The sequence below is a fragment of the Perissodus microlepis genome, chromosome 7, assembly GCF_051167445.1.
Source record: "Perissodus microlepis isolate ML-2025 ecotype Zambia chromosome 7, ASM5116744v1, whole genome shotgun sequence".
Taxonomy (NCBI): domain Eukaryota; kingdom Metazoa; phylum Chordata; class Actinopteri; order Cichliformes; family Cichlidae; genus Perissodus; species Perissodus microlepis.
Window position 1 is genome coordinate 30,429,559 of NC_140467.1, and position 23,534 is coordinate 30,453,092.

Consider the following 23,534-nt stretch of genomic DNA (forward strand, 5'->3'; position numbering starts at 1 on the left):
TTGACACTAGTGTGAAGTAGTCAGACTCGAACGTCAAGGAAGGTGGTAGGGAAGCAGACTATGCAGACATTTTAGGTTTCCAAGGTGAGCAATTTATTTGCAGTGAACTTAATTTAATGTAACTTAACAAAACTTCCCCAATTCAATTCAATTCAATTCAATTCAATTCAATTCAATTCAATTCAATTCACAGAACTCAACATAACATGGCTCTGGTGACACAGTTCACCTCTCCTCTCTCTTGCGTCTGATAGAGACTGGCTTTAAATAGGGCCATCAATTTCCCTCCAATTGCCCAGCCAGTACCACTCACTCAACTGAGGGATCTAAAACTCTACACAGATTATCTAAAAACACAAAACCTCTACACACTTCTAATATGCACATTTACACAACTAAATGGCAGTATTAACAAAAGGAAAAACATTCAACAAATCCCTTTAAACCTTAACACAAACAAAAGGAAGCATCTCTCTGGAAAAAGAAACCCCTCCACTTGGTTTGACCTGATGATGTCATGTGTGACATGATCAGGACTTTAAAATGAGGAAATGCCAGGCGGGCGTGTTACTTGACAAATAGCAAATCATAGCAAATACATAGAAACAGAATAATGTGTACAATGTGCAAAAAAAAAAAAAAAAGGTAAACACATATGGGACAAATGGAGAGAATTACAACTGCTCCTCCACTTTGTCACAACTAGACAAAATACTTTATAACTCCTCAACTTTATTAGCGCAAAAAAAAAAAACATTAATGTATTTTCACTTAAACAAGCAACTGTTTTTTTTAATCTGCATTAAAGTTATATAAAAACGTAACAGTGTAAATGTAAATTCCTTGCTGACAGTTTAACCAAAAGACATTTCCAGTGGAAACTGGCCGACATATCCTCAGCATAACCATGTATAATATCCACAAAACTTAAAAAGAGGTTATACACACACAATATGGTAATATTATGTTGAAGCACGGTACGTATCACTCCGCGAGGCGCCTGCCTACGGTAGCCATAATGCTCCAACAATCCATCAAGCAGTGCGGGTTCGTAGCTTAGCAAAGTCGTACTGAAACATTTGACAGATTTTCGAGCGCCGTGTACCACATAAAATCGTTTCGAGGTCAGTAAACACAACCAGAATTCGTACATAAGGCACACGGGATTATAAGGGGCACTGTCGATTTTCAGAAAAATCAAAGGATTGATTTTAAGTGTGCCGTATTTTTCAAAAAACACGGTAATAACGACGGCCCACTAGCATGCTCTACCAAAAATAACGATCCGCTTTCGCCCTTCTCATTCTCCGTCACCGCAACCATGCTTTTTCCGCCATGTGCATATGAAAACAAAGGCACTGCGCATGCGCGTTTTACCGATATTCTATCGCGATATTTCATTTTCTTATCGTTGCCCAACATTATTACCGTGAACGGTGTGATATGGCCCAGCCCTAATAGTTAGTACAGTAATCCTAATGTTACTGTATTACTGAAAAGGTAATGGTAGGAAAACTGAGCCATACTGTTGAAATGTAATCTGTTAACTTTCCCTTTGCTTGTGAAGAAAAATATCTGAACCGTTTAGCAGAGGTGGGTCGAGTATCCAAAAATTGTACTCAAGTAAGAGTAGCATTACTTTAAAATATTATTACTCAAGTAACAGTGAAAAGTAGTGTTCAAAAAAGTTACTCAAGTAAGAGTAAAAAAAGTACTTGGAGAAAAGACTACTCAAGTAGTGAGTAACTGTTTGAAATGTCCGATTTATTTTTTAAATAAATGCTATCAGACAAACAAAAATAAATAAATATACAAATTTTTGTATTTTCAAAAGGAATATATGTAAAAACTTCAACAAAATAAGGCACAACAATTCTAATTTCCAGATTTCAGTTTTTCACAACATAAAGCTTTTTTCACCAATACCTACAGTAAATAATATAAACAGTGCAAACAATTTCCAGTGACAAGATATGTTGTCAACTTTACATTCACTTTTGCTCCAAATGGCACAGCAGCCTCAGAGAAACCATTAGAACGAGACATCTTCAACATATGTCCATACAAGGCAGCTCAGTTTACCATAAATTGTATGGGTGTGCATCTATTTCTGCATATTTAGCAAAAACGTGCCATTTCTTCACTCAGTGAAGTGATGGTTAAGCTTCAGCAGCAGTTTGCTCTCAAGGTTCTTTCTGTGAAGCTGTAACTGTTTAGCAGTGAACAGGAGTCCTGCATGACTAAGAAGTCCTTCACAAGCTCCAGATGCATGAAGAGCTGTATTGATTTTGATCGAAAGCTTCTTGATGTGAGAAAAGCCATGCAATAGATCCACACCTCCAGTGAATGGACATGAAAGGTACCTCTCCAGCTCCCATACTTCTGGCTTTCCTGACCCATCATCTTAGTCGGTTAGGCTGCTGTTTGCGCTGGCCTCATCGAGCTCTGTGTCTAGGTGATGTCTGATAAAGTTGAGACCTGTGGAAAGATGTATGGTTTTCAAAAGAATTAGGTCTGGTCATTATAGTACTGTATGCACTGCCAAGCTGCAGATGTTTGGCAAGAACATTTGATCACACTGGAGATGTTTTTTACTAACTCCTGTTGAAAAACAAAATCTTGTCATTCATATCCCACACAAACAGTTTGCAATGAATTCCAGATTAAGTTTAAAATAAGAACCAATAGATCCTCCTTGCGCTGTTTGGCTGTTACTCTGGGGAAAGACAGTGATGGAAGCCGTGACCAGCTGGACTGGCCATCGGCCCACCGGGTGATTTTTCGTTTTTATGGGCCGATGATTTTTTTTTTGTAAGAGTATAAACAATGAAAGGTGGTGGATTGGCCAGATGCTGGTCATGTGTAAAAATAACTCAGTTGTTTGGTGGTGGCTATGGCGGAACTTCCACAGAGGCCAGTAGGTGGATGAGGGAAAGGGGAGGCAGGAGGAGGAGAGAACCGAGGCGGCTGCAGGTGAAATGAACTTCAGGTAAGAAGTTATGACCTGCAGTCTATCTGGGTCAGATATAAACCAAGTTCAGGTGTAGTTTATTTTCGTTGTGCTGACTTTTTACAGTCGGTTACAATAACTCGTACTAGCTAGCATGACAGAGTTTCTATACAGCTGGTGGGTGCTATGATGTTACTGATAGTGAACTTTATTTTATTCATAAGGTTAGTTAGTAGAGTTTCCAACCATCCCGTACAAACGGAATCGTCCCGCATTCAGAAAAAATATTACGCGTTTCGTATTGAGCTGAAAACGAACAGAGTTTGTCCCGTACTTCAGCTACAATGGAAAAAGACACAAAGCTGGAGTTATTCTGTCTTTACGCTGTCAGCTGCCTCTTCTCCTCTCATCCTCTCCCCCTCCTTCTCCTGTTGCTACTTCAATCATGAAACTGATCAATGATCAGCTGATCGGCTTTTCTCTCTTTCTTGTTTATCACCCACTTTGCACCAGAAAGATGTTGCGCTTGATCAGCTGTTGTTAGAATTTATTTAATATTAATTTCTAGTATCAGCTGATGTTTGTTGGAGCCACGGCTGTAAAAGCTGCTGGTCATGATGTCGGTTTGGTTATCTGGTGAGAGGGAAACATAAAGATGAAACCAGGAGATGTTCTTACTGAATCATCAGAGCTGAACAGGTGATGGAGAAACAGGTTTAACTTTTAGGTGACATGAATGAGTTGAAGGGAAGCTATGAACTGTTTCTGAGGGACAAATAACACCAGGATCCTTTTTTAGTATCTAACAGCTGGTAACTGTGCAGGGGCGGGTCTAGCAAAGTTTTCCCAGGGGGGCCAGGTAGGGCATTAACAGGGAAAGGGGGGCACAAAGAAATACTTTTCTTTCTTATTCTCATTTAAAAAGTTTTTATCTGACGTAAAATGTATAGAAATCATACATATACCAACAAGACAGTGTACATCACTGTCACAACAGCGTCTGTTTTCATTCAAAGGCTTTATGGTTTTTCCTATAATACCTGGTGGGCCGGTCTCTAGCCAAAATGCCCGGGACGATTTTTTGTCCCAGTCCAGCCCTGGCCATGACTGGAGCTGCGATGTAGCCTCTAATCTCTCCATGGCTGCCCTGAGAAGACAAACACCTCAGTCTGCATGGCTGCAAAATGATGAAAAACACCCCTTCCAACCACAGGGTAGGGAGTTGGATGAAGCTAGCCTCCAAAAGCTGGGCATACACTGTGCAATTTTTTTGGCCCATTTTGAGCCGATTTTTCAGTCGCGCAACCGTTTTGGGGATCGGCCTGAGTTTCGCCTTAATCGTGTGTTGTGCATCATGTAGTATACATGGGGTAACGAAAAGCGATTAACACCTCACAACCAGCTCCAAATCATCAATCGTATGGTCGCAAGAAAATCAAACCTGTTTGAAATCCTGTCGCCCCTCAACGCAACCTCTCACACTGCGCACGCACAAACACAGAAATGAAAGTGAAAAGGCAGAGCAGCACGGCAGTGGACACGAGATGGAGGCACAACTTGTAGAACTGTGGCAAGCTCATCCGAGTACGGAAGCGTAGAGCTGCCACCCAGGCAAAAGAAAAATAGAGCTATATCACGTTATAACGTGAAAAGTTTATTGTTCTAACAATATATTTTTCATGTTAGTGCAATATACCTTTCACGTTTGAACAATATAATATCACGTTATTACAATATACATAATTATCACGTTCGTACAATATAATATTTATATTGTACGAACGTGATAATTATGTATAGTGTAATAATGTTGTTAGAACAATATACTTTTCACGTTATAACATGATATAGCTCTATTTTTCTTTTGCCCCGGTGGCAGCTCTACGCTTCTTCACAAATGTACTCAAGTAAAAGTAAAAAGTATTGTGCAAAAAAGGTACTTTAAAAGTAATTTTTTTTCAAAAACTTACTCAAGTAAATGTAACTCAGTAAATGTAACTCGTTACTACCCACCTCTGCCGTTTAGGCTCCAAAATGCGAATTTTATGACATTACAGTGACGCTCAATCTTTTATATACAGTCTATGGAATGACGTGACTATGTTCGGCTTTTATTGTGAAAAGAGCACCAGCCGGAAGTCCTCTGGGTGTTGAGTGTAAGTGACGTCGTCTCCGAGCAGCTGCGGACGTTTCGGTGCTGAAGAGAACGGAGGATCCAGAGAAAGAGGTGCTGTGGATATTACCGGTCACCGTTTCTGTAATCGTTATCCTCCGTTAGCTCGGTTTTAGCTTCTGCGTGGGGACTCATTAAGTAGACACCCTGGAAGCGCCCGGAGAACCGCGGATATCCACGCGGCACGGATGCTTCGTGACCCGCGGCAGGTGCGAAGAGACGGCGGGGGAACCGGCGCCAGCCACCGGCCGAGTGCTGTTGGTCAAGAAGATCATCATGAAGGACGGAGCTGGGGTGGGTGCACGACCCGCCATTTTTACTCGTATTTTATTGCTCATTTATAAACGCACAGCTCTGTTTGTCCAGCAGGTGTTTTTAGATATTGATAATCAATATCTATAAATGACGTGTGACGTATATTCAGTCCAGTTCAATCACCCACGCAACCATAATAATACTCAATTCTCAGCAAATAAATAAACAATTAAAGGGCTGTATGTTTATGACATAACAGGGAATTAAACACATGACGTAAGGCTGGCTTATCAAATCAGTGCAGCTTTAAAAAGAAGATTGTTTTTAGTATTTTTCACAGCGAAATGCCAACAAAACGTGGAAATTTCTGCTTAAATCGTTTATACTTTACTGTGTTTACTGTTCAAATGATTAAAAACCTAAAACGTAACAAATCTAAGAGGGGAAAAGGCAAAAATGGGATGTTTGAGTAGTGACAGTGTTGTTATTTTAAAATAATAATAGCAATAATAATATTATTAATAATAATCAGCCGTGACAGAGCAGGTCTGGTCCAAAATGGCTGGAGGTGAGTGCACAGTAACGGGGAGAGGACAGGGCAGGTTTAATGTGGCACACAGACGGCTGCAGCTTAGTGCGATGCTGCTGTGGTCAGGACGGATCCATCAGCTGTTACATAACAGCTCCCTGCGTGAAATTCACCCGGGGAGGGCGCACACTGCAGACTCATCGCTCCGCAGCCTCAGCGTCCATTTTAACATCCCTCATGAAGACGAGTCAGACATTTACAGAAGCTGAAGACCCCCACCATCACCACCAGTGATTGTGATGCAAGTGTGAAAAAATTTCTGAGATTTGCTGCTTTTCTTCCTCGGTGAAATGAATATCTTCAGATTTAGTAGGGAAAGAAGATATCTGGGAGAAATCTGATGAGAAGATTTAAGACAATAATAAACCGGGAATAAAACAGCAGTAGTATTGTTTGGGGCATAAATACATCACCTGTGATGGACAGCACATTCACTGTTCTCTGATATTTTCCAGGCCAGGTGATTAAAGTTTAATCAATGGGAATAATTGTTTGATGTATGGTGATCAAGGTGTGCCAAAATTACATCATCTCTACCTTAAAGGGAAAGCATCTTCACAGATATTTCAGACTACAATTTGTTTGTTACTATTTACCTCAGGCAAACAAAGCGATCCTCGTAAATATGTTTCTTAGTGGTTTATCACCAAAGTGTCTCTGAACACAAACAATAATAGACAATAATAAATGAGTTTAATTTAAACTGGTACCATTAAGTGGAAATAATTTTTTTGGATTTAAGCTTTTCGCTTGAATGCGTCACCTATAATTGACAGTATAATTTTCCACTATTTTCTCATATTTAACAAGCTGAATGATTACATTGCTTCTCAGTGGAAATCACTAAAACGACTAAATGTATATGGTGCACAAGATTAGCTAAGATTGCTTCATTAATGGGTTGTTTAAAATGACAGTTTTGTCATGAGAGAAAATTTGTTGTTAGTTTATTGGGGTTTTTTGTTGTTTATTCCAGAGTGAGACAAAGAAGTCTTTGTTATAATTAATAACTGTCGTAATCCTAACCTTGTTAATAATCAGTATCTTTGAATAATCACTATCAAGTTCATTAAGTTGAATCCAAGATATGTGGTACAAAAACTTGATACTAATTATTTTTTCCTATAAGCTGACAGCAGTCAACATAGCCAATTTTTAGCCAATAAAGCTGTACATCCCTGCTGCCTTACTCAAAAAAATAAATAAATAAATTGCTGAGTCCAAAGGTGAAACCACTGACATCAACGGGAGCAGTTGTGGGAGACCTAACTCAAAGAAATTCCCAAGTTTTGGAGAGATGGAGCAAACAGAGTCAGTCCTCTATGATTTTCTTCTCACAAAAATGACCCCAAGACCTTCTAGAAACAAGTCTTGCAAATCGGCTGCCATCTTCAATTGCCTCAGGGCACCTATTTATTTAGTTATTTTAAGTCGTTTTTTTTTTTTTTTTTAAATGATCGCGGGTACACCTACACGGGTATTTTTGAAAACGCAGCTGTTTCTATGCGTGTGGGCCTTTTGTCCACACGTAAACGGCGTTTTCGAATCACAGAAAATTGAGATTGTTTAAAACTCAGTTTTTGCGTTTACGTCTGTATTACATGACGAGGAATACAGAGTTCGTCAAAGGTATGTGCCTTTTTTCACGTCATGCTGTGCGCCACATTATTGTTTACATGAGATGAATGGCAGATAGAGACAACATACAACAATCTGACTATCTTCAGGTTTTACACACTTACATATACACACGCAGTTACTGTCCCTCCATTTAGAAAGGCAGAGGCGTCACGGAGTAATTATTTTACGTGTAGTTGTTTTTTTTTCCTGTGTAATAATATTCAACATTGCTATCAATACATTTTTCAAAAAATGCCTCTCTGTGCAAAATGGGTTTAAAAACATAAACAGCTGTGGGATACTGTTTGTCCGTGATTTAGACAGGGGGAACAAATCGTTGCAGGATCAGCCTGATATTATTTGTATCCCACTGTAACTTTACTGTATAAAGAGCTAACATCTCCAAAATGTCAGGAGTAGTTAGTCATTACAACAAGTGTTTGTGAACTAAAATTCAAGAATGTGGGATACTGTTTGTCCGTGATTTAAACAGCCCAGTGGTGCTCCCGATGCAGGGAAAACCAATTCTGCAGGGGAGACCTACCTCGGCACTGGAAGTTATATTTCTGGCACTATGTATGCTGTAGCAAATTTTCATAGTGATTTCAGTTTTGGATTATTTGAAGTGTCATGTTTGTCACTTAAAATGTCTGCAAAATACCCAGCCTCATATATAACTGATTTTATGCTAGTGCAAGCATTAGGTAACACATTCCTGGGGAACATACAAAATGCATCTATCATTTGCTACAATTACAATTAAATGGAAAACTAAATTGGTAAGAGGCTTAAATTGCACTTGCAAGTAAAACAAGTGAGGAGGTGAAGTGACATTAAACATGTGGTAACTATAGTGTAAAGCATATGTAGCTTTATGATCTGTTTCTCTCTGAAAGTGACCAAAATCTACCAAAAGAACATCTTGTTCTATTAAAAACTTAAAACTAGCCACTAAGACCATGAGATCATCAGCAAAGTGACTGTTAGAGCAAACAATACAGCAGACAATATGACAAAGGACAAAAAGAAACTGATGCTTATATATTCACACACACACTGGGGCTAATCAAGGGAAGGGGAAACACCTGGAAGACAGCTGAAACTAATCAATGATAACAGAGGAAGTAAAACTAAATACAAAAGATAAAGACTACCAAAATAAAAGAGGAACACCTAACACAGTGACAGAGCTTAACAATAAGATATGGGGGAAACAGGAGAGGCGGGAATTCAATTTTATATTTAACTTAAATCACAACAGGAACTAGATAAACAAAGGTAGCAAGACTAAAATAGACCAATAGCTTTTTAGTAATGGGTTGTTTGTTAATGTAGTCAGCAGATGCATATTAAGCGTCACTTAATATTTAATTGTAGCAAAAGGTGAAAGCATGGTTGTACGGTACATAGTTAATGCATGTCTAGTAGAAACTGCCTGTAAATGCCTTTAGGGCAACAGCACTAGTGACAGCTTTGCAGCTCATCTGGGTACATGCATTACAACCTCTCTAGTAAATCTGTAAAAACACAGCCCCACTGTGTAACGCTCAGGTAGGTGGTTAAGTGCGTTGTGTAATAATACAGCATTATGGAGTAAATGTGCTTTGGCTTCAGCAGAGATCTTAATGCAAAGCCTCAAACTAAACCTTTTATCACTTCAGGATGCTGACAAAGTCCAGGCAAGTCCAAAAAGCTGGGGTCAGCATTAGGTTCATATTTAGTTACTGTTTGATCATTTATTGTCTATTTACCATAGACAATTTATGGTTTATGTCATGCAGAATTTACCATAAAATCATAAAATAATTTTGCTCAATTTTCTCCAAGCCTTCTTCTATTTCTCTCTATAAAAATGCAGTTGAACCATTCAGCTCCAGCTGCCCTCAGATGGTGACAGTAAGCTTGCTGCATATCTGATTGTCGATGGCGTCGTGAGACTCGACAGTCTGCGGGATAATCTCACGAAAACTTGGCTTCACATCTGTTGTGAATGCATCATTACACTTAACATTATTGTTCTTCTTATTAATTGCAGTGGAAACCACTGAGCAGAGTATTTCAGTATTTCAGTTTTTTGCTTTCATTGCTGGCATGTTTAAAAATTCATATGCTTCCAGAGACCTTCTAGAAGCAACTCTTCTCACTCGGCAACCATCTTTGAGCAGTTATTTTAGAACCTCTATCTAAAGTAATGGGGAGAGAGCCATAATAGTATTTTCTGTGGTCTCTGGAGCATCCAGGAGGACCCTATCGAAACGCAAGCCAAGGTCATTTTTTCAAAGGTTGCAGAGCAGGGTGCAGTTAATGGAGAGGACGTCGATCTTAAAATGGAATCATACTGATATAATTTTTTATTTCTGTTACATCAGATATGGGAGAGTTCCAGAATATTTAGAAATATCAGTTTAATAAATCATTGTTAAAATGAGGTTATTTTCTCTGTAATTTACAGTTGCAGTTAGGCTGAAGCAGAAATGTCAAATGTCTATTCTAATCCCAGAGATACGCCAAAGTGTCTCTTACCCAAAGAGTCCTTTATTTAATCATTTACCTTCTTAATATTAAACAGGTCACTGTTTAGGGTTAAGGTCACATCTACCCCTTCATCAGTTTTCATAAAGTAGAAAAAGAAGAACTGTACAGCATATTTAAGAAGACTTGATTTAAAAATCATTATCTAATACTTTTTTAGCTATGAAGCTTTTCCTGTTGTTGTTTATTTTAATAGTTGTGGTGCTGATGACTGAACTTAGGGTGTTTTTCAGACAGAAACTAGGTTGGACGTGAGGGTAAAGCAGTGACTTAAGTCTAAAAATAGAAGACATTAAAACAGTTTTAGCACCAAAATGACCGAGTGGGGTCGCAGTGTTTTATTTATGAGCATTTTTTTGTTTATAAAAGCTTTGATATTTCCGTTATATATGACAACTTTTCTGACATGTTCTAATCTCATTATTTATACTTTTCATTCATTTCTGTTTATAATTTTTTTTAAACACAAATTGTACAAACATTACATTTATGTAGACAAATGTCTCCTGTTAGTACTTAGAAATTAATTTTATTTGTTTCAATAATACTAGAAAAAATAAAAACTAAAAGAGTTATTTAATGAGTTATGTATTTAGAGTATTCTAGTATAATTTTAACACTGTAATATAAATGAAATACAACAACATTTAAATAAACATAACACATGGGGGATATTAGTTTTATAGTTTTGTAATATTTTCAATATTTTGTGCACAAACACTAAAAAGACAAATAACTATGATGTACATGTTAGTGTGGTAATTAGAAGTATTTATTTCCCACAACACCTGTCACACAAATTGGCTAATTCCTGCAAAAAACAAACAAACAAACAAAAGAAGTTATTACCCATAATTTTAAATTATGCAAATATAATTTCTTTATCATGTCATTTTATGGAGTCACTAAAGAAGAACGTTGTACAGGAATCTTTTCCACATCACTCCTGCTCTTATGAAAATTATTTGTACAGAAGGACAGCCAAGAGTAACACATAATCTATGTGGTTCTAATGTGTGCTAGTGAAACCTGCTTTTAGTCAAACTAAATATAGAAAATGGTCCAATTTGCCACCTAAATCCTGTGTATCTGTGTCAGCCGGCTGGTAATCACTTCATGTGCTGTGCTCCAGTTTTAATACTCGCTGTGTTTTAATCATCTTTAAAACGTGTTAGAAAATGGGTTCAGTTGAGACTGCAGTTTTACCTGTCTGCCATAAAAAGTGTCTTATTTAACCCTATGTGTTTATCCCTTCCACAAAACCATTACCTCGGTTTATGCTTCTAAAACACTGAAATCCAGTTAAAAACAAACGTAAATCTTGCCTCACACCAAGTCTGGTTCGTAGTCACGCTGGTCCAAGCTTTAACGACGACAATGATGATTTGCTTTTCATGCTTCTGGCCATGCAGCCTTGGCGAAGCGAGAAGAAAATGACAGCGGCTGGTACTGTGCTTGAGGAAGGATTGTAACGCTGTTATTTGTTTGCAGGAACGCAAAATCTTTGGTTCGTATGAGTGCGACGAAGATTCGTTTGTGTTCCAGTGGTTCACCTTTATCTGGTGGCATTTGTTGTAATGGTGGCCTCAACCTGTGGTGATGGCTCACATAATTCGCTAAATAAGAGGGGTACCAGGTAGGTGGAGAAAAGATGACAATCGTAGGCTGCTGTCTCTCAGCGGCATGTTGCAACCTTATTAAGTAGACACGGATTTATTAGTAAAACCTAATTTTGGAAGACACGAGAATCATTTTTTTATCATGTGAAGTTTTAGCTCTGGAACGCAAGAAGAAACAAAAGATTTTCCATGAATTTCCCCGCTCTCAACAACATTACCATGTGATGATGATAATGTCATGTTGAGATAAAAAAAAATGGCAGGTAACCAGCGTCTGTCTGTGAAAGTTGATTTTTGTACCAAAAAACACAAAATAAGGGCCTGGAACGAAGGGAAACCATTAAAACTCGATGGATGATTGTTTAAAGTCCTGCTGAAATACCACCTTAAAATCCATTCGTGATCATATGACACATGTCTGTGTTGTTTCTCTTTCGTTTCAGCTCCAGCAGGGCATCGGCAGGCCCAGCGTGTATCATGCCGTGGTGGTGATCTTCCTGGAGTTTTTCTCCTGGGGTTTACTCACCACACCCATGCTCACTGTGAGTAACACCGATTGGTTTTTACATTAACATCTATATACCCCGGTTCATTCAAAGCCTCCGTGTGAATAAGACCGAACAAGAAATGATGACATAAAAAATTAGTCATGCTGTGTAGGCAGCATTATTGCAGAGATGGTGTCAGTGTCCTTTTCACTGTTAGTCCGTTTTTCCAGGTCTGCTTTGTATTTTACAATGGATTTAGCACTTACTGAATTAAGACTGAGCTATATTGTTTATAGTTAGAAGAAGATGTTGAAAAATCTATATTATTGGATTGTCCTTCTCAAATCTGACTGGCACTATATGGCTATTTTACATCAATATGGGACAAAACCCCTATTACAACCAAAATGAACCCTTTGGTAGTAATCCAGTCTTTATTCTGTTCTCTGGAAGAGGGTTTGGTTTTGTGAATGTAGGTTTGTCAAAATGTAAAGCATTAGGAAAAGTAGTGTTTTTGTATTAACAAATCTCATCTACATGCATTTGAAAGCATTAAAATAATACAAATCTAAATATGGTAAGAATATTTGAGAATATCAGAGTCATTTTATGTGTTTTGATTATGTGTGTTTCCCAGTCCTAGACCATAAATATTTTCAGTGGAGATCTCCACTGAGTCTTTCTTTAAGTTTGGGACTAGACTTAAACCTTAACCTGGGAAATTTGGCTGTGATTGTTTGTAAGATCAGCAGGTGTATCTTAGTCCTTTGTGTTCCAAAGTACATAAATAGCATATATGTTGCAGATCAAGATGAGTTAAATTGTAAACTTTGGAAATTAAATATGTCAGTGTGTGAATGAATTATAGATCATAAGATGTAATTTGAGGGGTTGAAAAAAACCTTTGCATTAACCAATGAGAAATTACTGTTATTTTTATACACAGAGCCTTATTTCCAGTGGCTTGATCGTTTTATTTTTAATAGTTTTTAATGAAAAATTGTGAAAGTTGTCCAAGACTTTCCAGCTCTAACTGCATACGTTCTGTATCTTGCTTCATACTGTTTCATCCGCGATGGTGTTGTACCTTTTTTCGTAGGTTTTGCATGAAACATTTCCCCAGCACACATTCCTGATGAATGGACTCATTCAGGGCGTGAAGGTAAGAAACTCGACTTTTCCATTTTGTGACTCATTCTGTTGATGCTATACAGATTAAACGGGTGTAACAGTGATTTAGGAAAATAGCTACAATGAAATGGGTCATTTTTGAACGATATCTAGACTTTAGGTGTGATAAGTAATAATGACAGAAAACTGATCATGAATAAAAGATGAATCACGCATGGCATGACCACACAGATATATTTCACTGTTGCTGCAACTTTTTTAAACAATTTTTATCATTGACTCCGGCTTTCTAGGGTCTGCTGTCATTCATGTCTGCGCCTCTGATTGGTGCGTTGTCGGACGTATGGGGCAGGCGGTCCTTCCTTTTGGTCACCGTCTTCTTCACCTGTGCTCCAATCCCTCTGATGAGGCTCAGCCCCTGGTAGGACTCTAATATTCTCTGTTGCAACCATATTATGACTAAAAAAGGTTACATCGGAAAGTATGGCTAGCATTTACCTTCTGAGCTAACACAAATTAATAGTTGAAATAGAAAGATTTCAAGCAATTGAAATGTGAGTTAGAATCTTAAGTAGCATTGTTGATTAAACTGAGACACAAATAGTTCAAACTAGTTGATATTGAGTTTAAAATGTATACAGCATTATGCAGTTGAACATAAACAGTGTTGTTGGGCAGTTACATCAGATGTAAAAGGTTAGGAACTGCTGCTCTAATGGATCCGACCTGAGTGAAATAATCAATCTTTTAATAAAATATTTCAGTGTGCCTGTCAAAAATCAATTCACTGCTGGATTTCAGTCATTTAGAGAGTCAGAGAAGTTTAAATTCTCGTATCAGTCTTCTTGAAACTGAATCTATTTTTCACTTCCTCCAGGTGGTACTTTGCCATGATCTCCATGTCTGGAGCTTTCTCCGTGACTTTCTCAGTCATCTTCGCCTATGTTGCCGATGTTACGGATGAGAGAGAGAGGAGTACAGCCTATGGTCTGGTAAGGAGTCCTAATGTACACCCCTAAAATCAAACAGTGCATCAGGCAGACAGACAGACTGTTGATGGTATTGAATTCCTGAAACTGAATCTTACACGAAAAGAAACTGACAGATCAGCTTAATCTGTGTGCAGACATGACTCAGGACAGAAAAATACCTGAGCTGTGCTCTGTTGAAATTCATCCCTTCAGGTGTCAGCCACCTTTGCAGCCAGCCTGGTGACGAGCCCGGCCATCGGAGCATACCTTTCCGCCTGGTACGGGGACAATCTGGTGGTTCTGGTGGCCACGCTGATCGCTCTGGCTGACATCTGCTTCATCCTGCTGGCCGTGCCCGAGTCTTTGCCCGACAAGATGAGGCTCAGCAGCTGGGGGACGCCCATTTCCTGGGAGCAGGCCGACCCATTTGCTGTCAGTAACTAATCGTTTACAGAACCATATTTGATTAGCTGGTTAAATAATGAGCTCAAATCAGATTACTCTGGTTAGGGGTGGGCGATAGAAACGATATACGATAGAAACGATATAAATTTGGCCAACGATCGAGATTTTGACTATACCGCTCTACCGCGATAGCACATGTTGATGATGTCATCAAGCTGCGCCTGTTTTGGTCGAAAGCATCGCAGCAGCTACAACCATTATCATCTGCAAATTATGGCGGGCGACAGTCATAGCAAAGAGATGAAGCACTTTTGAAATATGGGGAAAGCCAAAAACTGCGCTTCCTCCACTTCCGTAACATTGATTCATTAATGTTGAATTCTCTCGCAGCTGCTCTATTCCCATGTTGTTGCAGTATATTAATAACTAACCTCGTATTGTGGATGAATAATCTCAGTTGTTCTCCTGACTGAAGTTTGGCCCGTGTATAGCATCCTGCTATGCGATTGCATTTGTCCCTGACCACCAGAATCCCTCACGTTAACTTTTATCGAGTGGGAAAAAAGTTGGCGTTCATCCTCCAGCTTCAATGTGCTAATGTTATGCTAACATAGCTGTGTCGCTAGCAATCACGTAGCACAACATTATATACCAGGTAGTCCAACTTCAGTAACCCTGCAAACGCCACTGCTGTTTAGTTTTCTGTCTTTATGTTGGAAGTGGTAGCAGAGCTGTACGTTTGAATTGTTTCAAAAATCTCTCAGTCAGAACATGGTCTGTCATGTTTAGGTGGAAACTAGCGAGCTAACTTCCTGTTAACTTCTAACTCCGTTAAATTTAATAACTTCTGTTTTCATGGATGCCTGGATGTTAAACTCAATTGTCACACCTGGTAAAGCAGCATCGCTGATGATTTTATTAAAGATGAAAGAATTTAGACCGTTTTTAACTCTCAGTGTTCGTTTGACTTTGGGACCTGAACAGGACGGCGTTTTGGACCCAGATTACTCCGCGAAGCTCCTCACTACGGCAGTCGTAATGCCCTGACAATCCATCAAGCAGTGCAGCTTACCAAAGTTGTACTAAAACATTTTTAACAGATTTCTGCACGCCCAAATCGGTTTGAGATCAGTAAGCACAACCAGAATTCATACATAAGGCACACTCTCGGTTTTTGAGAAAATTAAAGGATTTTAAGTTTGCCTTATAGTGTGGAAAATACGTTATACAGAAGAAAAGAATATATCGCGATATATATCGTTACCGCACGTCAAATTATACTGCGATATGGATTTTAGGCCATATTGCCCAGCCCTAAGTCATAGTGTATTTTGTAGTTGCATGAAGCCTTTCCTCAGTGATTTGACTCTCTTCTCTGTTTTCGGACACAGTATGTAAAGTGGAGACGTGGGCGAAGGCACCGCAATGTTCCTCAACGCAGTAACTTTATTTTAATAATTTAATGATGCTATAACATTATATAATGCATGACAGCTCGTTTCTGCTAGGGGGGGAATAAAGAGAAATGAGATGCAAGTCATTTGCACGTCAGAACCTGTAACATTGACCCTTTGAATCCCAGACACTAACTGAAGACTAACTGATCATCTGACAGCCTCGGTGTTGTATTTCCTGTCTCTCTGTCCCTCTCTCTTTCTTTCTCTCTCTCCTTCAGTCTCTGAGGAAGGTGGGTCAGGACTCCACAGTCTTACTGATCTGTATCACCGTGTTCCTGTCTTACCTACCTGAGGCTGGACAGTACTCCAGTTTTTTCCTTTACCTGAGACAGGTGAGCCACCTGATGCACTCATTTTCCAAGAATATTAGCTTCAATGCTGGTATTGATGTTGTTAAGAATACTATTACCACGAATCTACCAACAGTCACACAGCAGACAGGGTCATTAGCTGTAGCGTGAAACACTTAAGGCACGGATCACATTGCTGCATCGACGGTCAGCCATTCTTTTGTGTCTGTCTTTACATTAAATGTTTCTCATTCAGAAATATGTGTGTAAAAATGTTCTTACCCTGCACAAAAAATAAGTATATGTGCAAAGTAACTGACAGATTCATAAACCTTTCACACTGGCCATTTTTGTTTATACTACCGTGCATATATTAGTGAATTATTTGAAATCAGTGAGCTCGTGGAAACTCGATGTGCAATCTGCACACTTACATGTCTCTTTATAGTGAGACATGTTTACCTTGAGGTGAAATTGAGAAAGAGGTGGCGATATAAGACAGAAGACCACACGCTGAGCTAAAAAACCAGGAGAAAATCTGACTGAATAAACTGGAACAATAGTGTCCGAGGAGGATGCCAGAATAGGCGCAACTGATCTGTTAGAAATTCACTGAAATCCAGTTTCAAGAAATCAGACTATAAGTGATGACATCCAGCAAGGATGGAAGTTTTTAATGAATGAAGAAGATGGGATTGGATAACACCTGTAAGAATAGGTTTTCTTTATGTATATTTTATGTCTTATTTTATGCATTTAATTCTTATTCTGAGACTTTATGGCTTATGGTGTTTTGGAAAATTGTAAATGACCAAACTGCAAAAATAATCATAATCATTATAAGCAGTAGTTAGTTGAAAGTTGTGTGAATTACTTTTCTAAGTCAGCTAGACCTTCATGTTCTGAGGGAGTCATAAATGAATTCATAGAGTACAAACAAATTTAGGTAAGACAAAATTAATGAATCATAGATTTGTGGGCCTAGATCAGGGCCTTTGCAATTTCCTCTGTACATAAATATCAACTTTTCAACTGAACATTGCAATGTTAGTTTTTATGCAGATGATATCATCTTATTTATTAAGTGGAGCTCTTGGCAGAGCATGAAGCTTAGGTTTTTATACTGGAATCATTCCAAACATTTACTCTGAACATAGTACTATAAAGAACTAGATTTTTGTCAGATCATCTTGCAAAATTCAAGTCAAATGCCGGAAGTCCATCCACATATAATTTGCTCGTGAGTCTATTTCATTGTGTAACTCTTACATGCAGCCATATCCATTTTGAAATCTGAAAACCATCTGCAACCCACTCAGGTCTTGAATCACAACTCTAATCATCAGATTTGTCTTGCTGTGTTGGTAGTAGTTGCTCACCTAAAAGCTGACCTGTCCACTTTGCATCGGCAATGGTTATTTCTCCTTTGTTGCTGGAAGTTGCTGATTTCCTGCAACTCTTTTGATGTGTGAATACCCGCTTACTTTGATCTTAACTATATGTTCAGAATTAATTCACTACCCACTTGACCCATGTTGAGCTGCAATTCTCTTGTCTTATCAATTAAAAATGTGGAACAAAATTATGTTGTCTTATATAGTATCAATAAAAATTATTTCGTGTCTCTTTCCAGGTCATAAACTTCTCCTCAACGACCCTCGCTGTTTTTATAGGAGTTGTGGGCATTCTGTCCATTGTAGCTCAGGTAACCAACACATTTGAGGCTATTTATTACCCCTTTTAAATATAAGCCTATTTTACACACTCATTAGGATATAATTGAAAACATCGCTGTTTTATTTTAGTTTCCATAAACAAGAAGAACAACTTACCCTCATAAGCATTGCATCAGTAAATATTTAGGCTGATAGTTAACATACACACTTGGGTGACTTGTTCTCTGTCAACTTTATACTTACACTGCTTATTACGATAAGAGATGTTAAAAAATTCTAGTGAACTGTTAAATAATTGTAAATTCCCGTCTCCTCTTTGCCCACAGACTCTCTTCCTCACTCTGCTGATGAGAACTCTGGGTACTAAAAACACTGTTCTATTAGGTTTGGGCTTCCAGATCCTTCAGCTGGCCTGGTACGGCTTTGGATCAGAGCCATGGTGAGAGTTGCTGAGTGTGTGCTTGTGTAGCAGGCAATTATTTACACTACATTTTGGTATTTGCTTTAAGTTCCAACTCACAAAAAGACCAGATATGCACATCTTTAACCAAGTATAAATATGTATATTTGCAACAGGATGATGTGGGCTGCTGGTGCTGTAGCAGCGATGTCCTCCATCACCTTCCCAGCAGTTTCTGCTTTGGTGTCACAGTCTGCTGATCCCGATAAACAAGGTGACAAATAAAATCTGTCCTCTCTCACTTCAGTAGGTCACTGTTGTGTAATAGATGTTTCAGATTGTAGTTTTTGTTACTTAACCAGGAAGTAAAATAACTCTTGCATTGCTGCGCCTTCATGACCTTTCTTCTTCCGCCCTGTTGCAGGCGTGGTGCAGGGGATGATCACAGGCATCAGAGGTCTGTGTAACGGCCTCGGCCCAGCTCTGTACGGATTCATCTTCTTTCTCTTCAACGTCGAGTTTAATTCCATGGACCCCATCCAGGGAGACTACAACATCGACCCCCTGCCACTGCACAGTCCCACTGAGGTACAGCATGCACTCCAATCCTGACAATAATGCCTCTTTTTCGCTAGTGCCTACTTACTTCTAGTGACTAGTGACTTCTGGAAAAAAATTCAAAACCAGCATTTTTGAAACCTGGCAACAAGGTAAATGGCTGTACAAAAAAACAGCATTGTGGTCCCTGAGTCTGACAAAAAGCCATAGACAGAGCAACAGGTACACCATCTCCTCGACATTCTCTATTGTTGTCACCAAAACTGGGAACAGTCAAGTCAAATAGGTACTAGTGGAGAAGCCTGTCACTTTTGGAACAGTTATGGCTTCCAGGTCTGTGCTGTAGTGCCTTAAATCAGCATTATCTTTAGTAGCCAGCAGGGTGAGCCTTCTATGGTCCCAATAAGGAGTCTGACTGCAAAGAAGCCAATGAGAAAATGACCTTACTCATCTTACAAAGTTGGGGCTTTAAAACTGGGATGTGGTCATCTTCAACATTCACAGGAAAAGTGCGGGATGAGGGAACTTAATTCCATACAGCCATTTGAAATAAATAAAGACATTTTCTTCCTATTGAACCTTTATTTAGGTTCCGGTGATGTCATGGAGTCATTGATTGTTTCTAGATGTGTTTTCCACAACAATTTAAAAGTAACACAAGCCAAGGAGAAGTCTTAAGGGCTGTAAACTGAATGTGCCAGAAACTGCAGTTCCTCTAATGGCCACTTGAGGCGGCTTGCAAAATGCAACTTTACAGCAAAAGTAAACAAGTTTACAGTCTGCTACAGAGAAGTGGTTTTGGTCTGTAAGGATAGTGTCTCCCTTCATACCAATTGTACAGTGATTTTTATTTTTTTTGTAATTCACACGATTGGCTATTTTAGGCTTAAAATTAGCAGGTGACTCCATCCTCATGTCAGTAATTAACTACACTTAAATGTGCTTTGTTGGTGAAATTGGCTTTCTTTTTCTCCCTTTCTCCTAGCGAGCGCTAATCCCAGGCCCGCCCTTCCTGTTAGGGGCATGCACTGTGGTCATCGCTTTCCTTGTCGCTCTCTTCATCCCTGAGAAAACCTCCTGCTCCTCCTCTTCCTCCCAGCTGTCGCTCAATGACAAGCCCCACCCAGACAGTAAAGAGTCCATGTCCTCGCTGGCCGGTGTCCACATCAACACGCCGCTGCCAGGCAGCGATGAGGAGAGCCCGCCCGCAGCCTGCGACGCGGACTTTGAGCCGCTGCTGCACGACAGCATCGTTTGATGGACAGGTGGAGGGCGGGGCTAAAGGCGTGGTTTGATCGAGTGACGCTTTGTAACAAAGAACACATTTTTTTTGCCGTCCGGCAGAACTAAGTGTACTTTTACTGATTGGCTGGAGGGAGCTATTTGCTGGAAGGTGGGACTAACATTTTTATTCACAGATCTGTGACATCATGTGACCAGTGAGGTAATGATTCGTCAAAGAGCTGCGGACAAGATGTCATCATGCGATCGGAGAGAGGAATCAAAGACGATTAGTTGCCTGACAGGAAACAAGAGGAGGGACCAAGTTTTGTGTAGTTTTTTTGTTTTTTTGTTTTTTTTTTATGGAGAAGGAGGCGTGGCTGGCTTAGGATCCGCCCACTTTAACAGAAAGTCTATTTGCGGTTTTCACTGAAGGGTTTTTGTTTATCTTTAATCTTTAAGAAAAGGTGTTTTTACCTTTTAGCTGTATCATTCTGACGCTGTGTTTTTCTCTGGTTCTCGTACAAAAGAAACACGTCTGCATCGTATTTAAGACATCTGTGTTGATTTATACTCTCTTTTTATTGTTGTTGTTGTTAAGGTTTCTTTTTTAGTTACAGGTAATGCTATTTTTTTTAATTTTTTTTAATTGTACAGTATCTTACTTGCTATGAACTAAGAGTGCTAACTGAGGTGTGAATGTGACAAGCTGAGAGACGAGTCAACCACCTGAAATATCAATTTAATCTTGTTTCTTTCCTTCTTTAAATGTAAACCAGAGCAAAACTAAAGCTCAGGCGATCCAAAAGATGCAGATAATTTTTTAAAAACTTTTTATTCTCAACAGAGCCTCTTCACCACATAGATTTTACTTTTATTTTTCCCACTTTAGTGTACCAGTTTGTGACTCTACCTCACAATCAACCTTGTTTTTCTTATCTTCCATCACTTGTGTTTTATTTTTTTATCTTTCAAAGTCACTTTATAAAAGTGCTGCTGGCTGCTGGCAGTGGGAACATCCTCACACGGCTGTACCTGTGGCCACCCAGTGTCTTTGCCTGTCTTCTTCTCTTCAACTGGGTGCTTTGCCTCCCTGTATTTTCATGCAAGTTTTACTTTTAACTTGCAAAAATACTGCCGACACGAGGTGTATGTGTTTCCCCTGGCAGCAGTGATAATTCCTGTGAATGAACTTATACTTGAAGCACCGGAGAGAGATTCTACAAGAGCTTTAGAGAAGATTTCCAACGTATGCTGAGGAGTTTAAAAGTGTATAAATGGCACAGAGTGTACATAGTGACCGGCTTTATGACCTTAAAATGTAAATGTACATGTGAATGATATTATGGTTTGTATATATTGTCACTGAACTGTGGGATTGGCTTGCTTGTTGTGGTTGTGTGGTAGCTCAGTGGGATGAGGGTGGGGTGGTTCGACTACGCAGCTAAACTGTTATACAAGACCAACAGTCATTTTTAAATTCATTCAGGTCACACGGACAACCAGTCCATTTTCTCGTTCTTACACCTGAGTATATTTACCTGCACACTAGTATCCCAATGATCAGTATTTATGTGAAACTCAAAGTTTCACCCACCAAACAGGTTTTGACTTTCTGCAAAAAAACCCAACCCAAAAAACCATCAGGTTTTAATTTACTCAAACTTAAAATTAACAGGAAGTACCTCCTGTTAAGAAAAGTAAAACAGACTTTTTGCCTTAACCACTGCAGACCAGTCATTCTTATGCGTAAACCCCCCCTCCACACACACACACACACACACACACACACACACACACACACACACACAAAAAGGCACAAATATTCACCCAAACAGCAGAAGTTAGGAAGAGGAGTACAACCAGTACCTGGAGTGGAGTTAAAATGGCACATTTTCTGAATTTACCAGGAAGTCCTTGCTTCTATTTTTTTTTTTTTTTTTTTTTTGTTCTGTCTCGGCTAACAATAAGCTTGTCTTCCATTTCTGGCTAATGTCCTCACCCTACAGGAGAAAGTCAGCTTATTGGGATCAAACATATTTTTTCTTAAAGCTGAAATATTTTTAGATTGCAAGGATAAGTATTTTCTTCCTCTCATGGCATCGAGTGTGAAACAGATGAAACTCGCACTTTCCCATTAAGCATATATTTGGTCATTTCTAGACCATGAAGCATCTATTTTACCTGAGCCTGTTCTACTCATTTCCAGCTCTGTATGTAATACTCTTCAACTTCAGTTTTGCATGATTCACGGGTCAAAATAGTCCCTGTTTATCTTATATGAGGCCTTTGTGCAGCTAAGTTGATCTTTTACTTTAAATCTTTGCCAAACTTATGGCTAAATCGTATTGGGAAGTCCAATCATTTTTCTTATTTTTACCAAGGTCTTTGAGCGAGCCAGCCTTTTTCTGATTGGCTCCCCCTCACTAACAAAGACTTGACCAGCACGTGGGTGGGGCTTCTATGCTGATAACCATATAAGGACCCTCTCTTTGACATCATACAAAGCGAAGAGCAGAAAAAACCATCCGTACCAAACACTTAGAGCCGTTTAAACTTGCTTGTACATACGCTGACCTCAATGTTTGAGACTTTGGCTTTATTTATTATAAACATTTGTCACTTGGAAGAGCAGAAAAGCAGGATAGGTCCACCTTAATAAAATCAAATGGTGCTGGATAAAAGCTACCTTATCTGCTATTTTTTTTTAGCCTTCTTCATTAAATGAACTCTAAAATTCATTTCAGGGTGACTGAGTTTCAAGTACAAACAGAGCCCAGATCCTAGCCAGGATATTAGTGTGTATGCGAACACACTGAGGTTTAATTGATCCTCCACTGCATACACTCAGTTCCTTCACCAGCAGTCCAGCTGACTCTACAGTGTAAATATTGTACATGGACAGGACACGTGTACATGGGTCGTACGCTGTAAATACACATTGTCTGTCGTCTTGTCTGGAAGTGTACGAGCCAGTCGTTGGTTATTGGAAATAAAAGCAGTTCAACAACACTTTGCTTCTGAGTCCTTTCTCTATACTCACACCAGCTGTCATTTGTTTTCCCAAGAGCCATATAACTGCTTCTCTTTACCCCAATCAGCTGCAGCTCATCATTTTAAAATTTCTTTTTAAATGACTGGATATTTCACCTGGTTGACTGTGCCCCCCCTGCAATGGCTCTGTACACCATGACTGGGC

At 39.2% G+C, this 23,534-nt stretch overlaps 1 protein-coding gene across 1 annotated transcript; it reads left to right on the top strand.

Moving 5' to 3' along the window:
• Positions 1-5,089: 5,089 nt before the first annotated feature.
• On the top strand, positions 5,090-23,347 carry slc71a2a (solute carrier family 71 member 2a). Its single transcript, XM_084934601.1, has 12 exons — positions 5,090-5,417; positions 12,182-12,280; positions 13,326-13,388; positions 13,651-13,778; positions 14,235-14,349; positions 14,542-14,760; positions 16,409-16,522; positions 18,114-18,185; positions 18,483-18,595; positions 18,733-18,830; positions 18,981-19,144; positions 20,100-23,347. Exons 1-12 carry the CDS (start codon positions 5,400-5,402, stop codon positions 20,370-20,372), a joined length of 1,476 nt encoding a protein of 491 aa, XP_084790727.1. The 5' UTR covers positions 5,090-5,399; the 3' UTR covers positions 20,373-23,347.
• Positions 23,348-23,534: the final 187 nt, after the last annotated feature.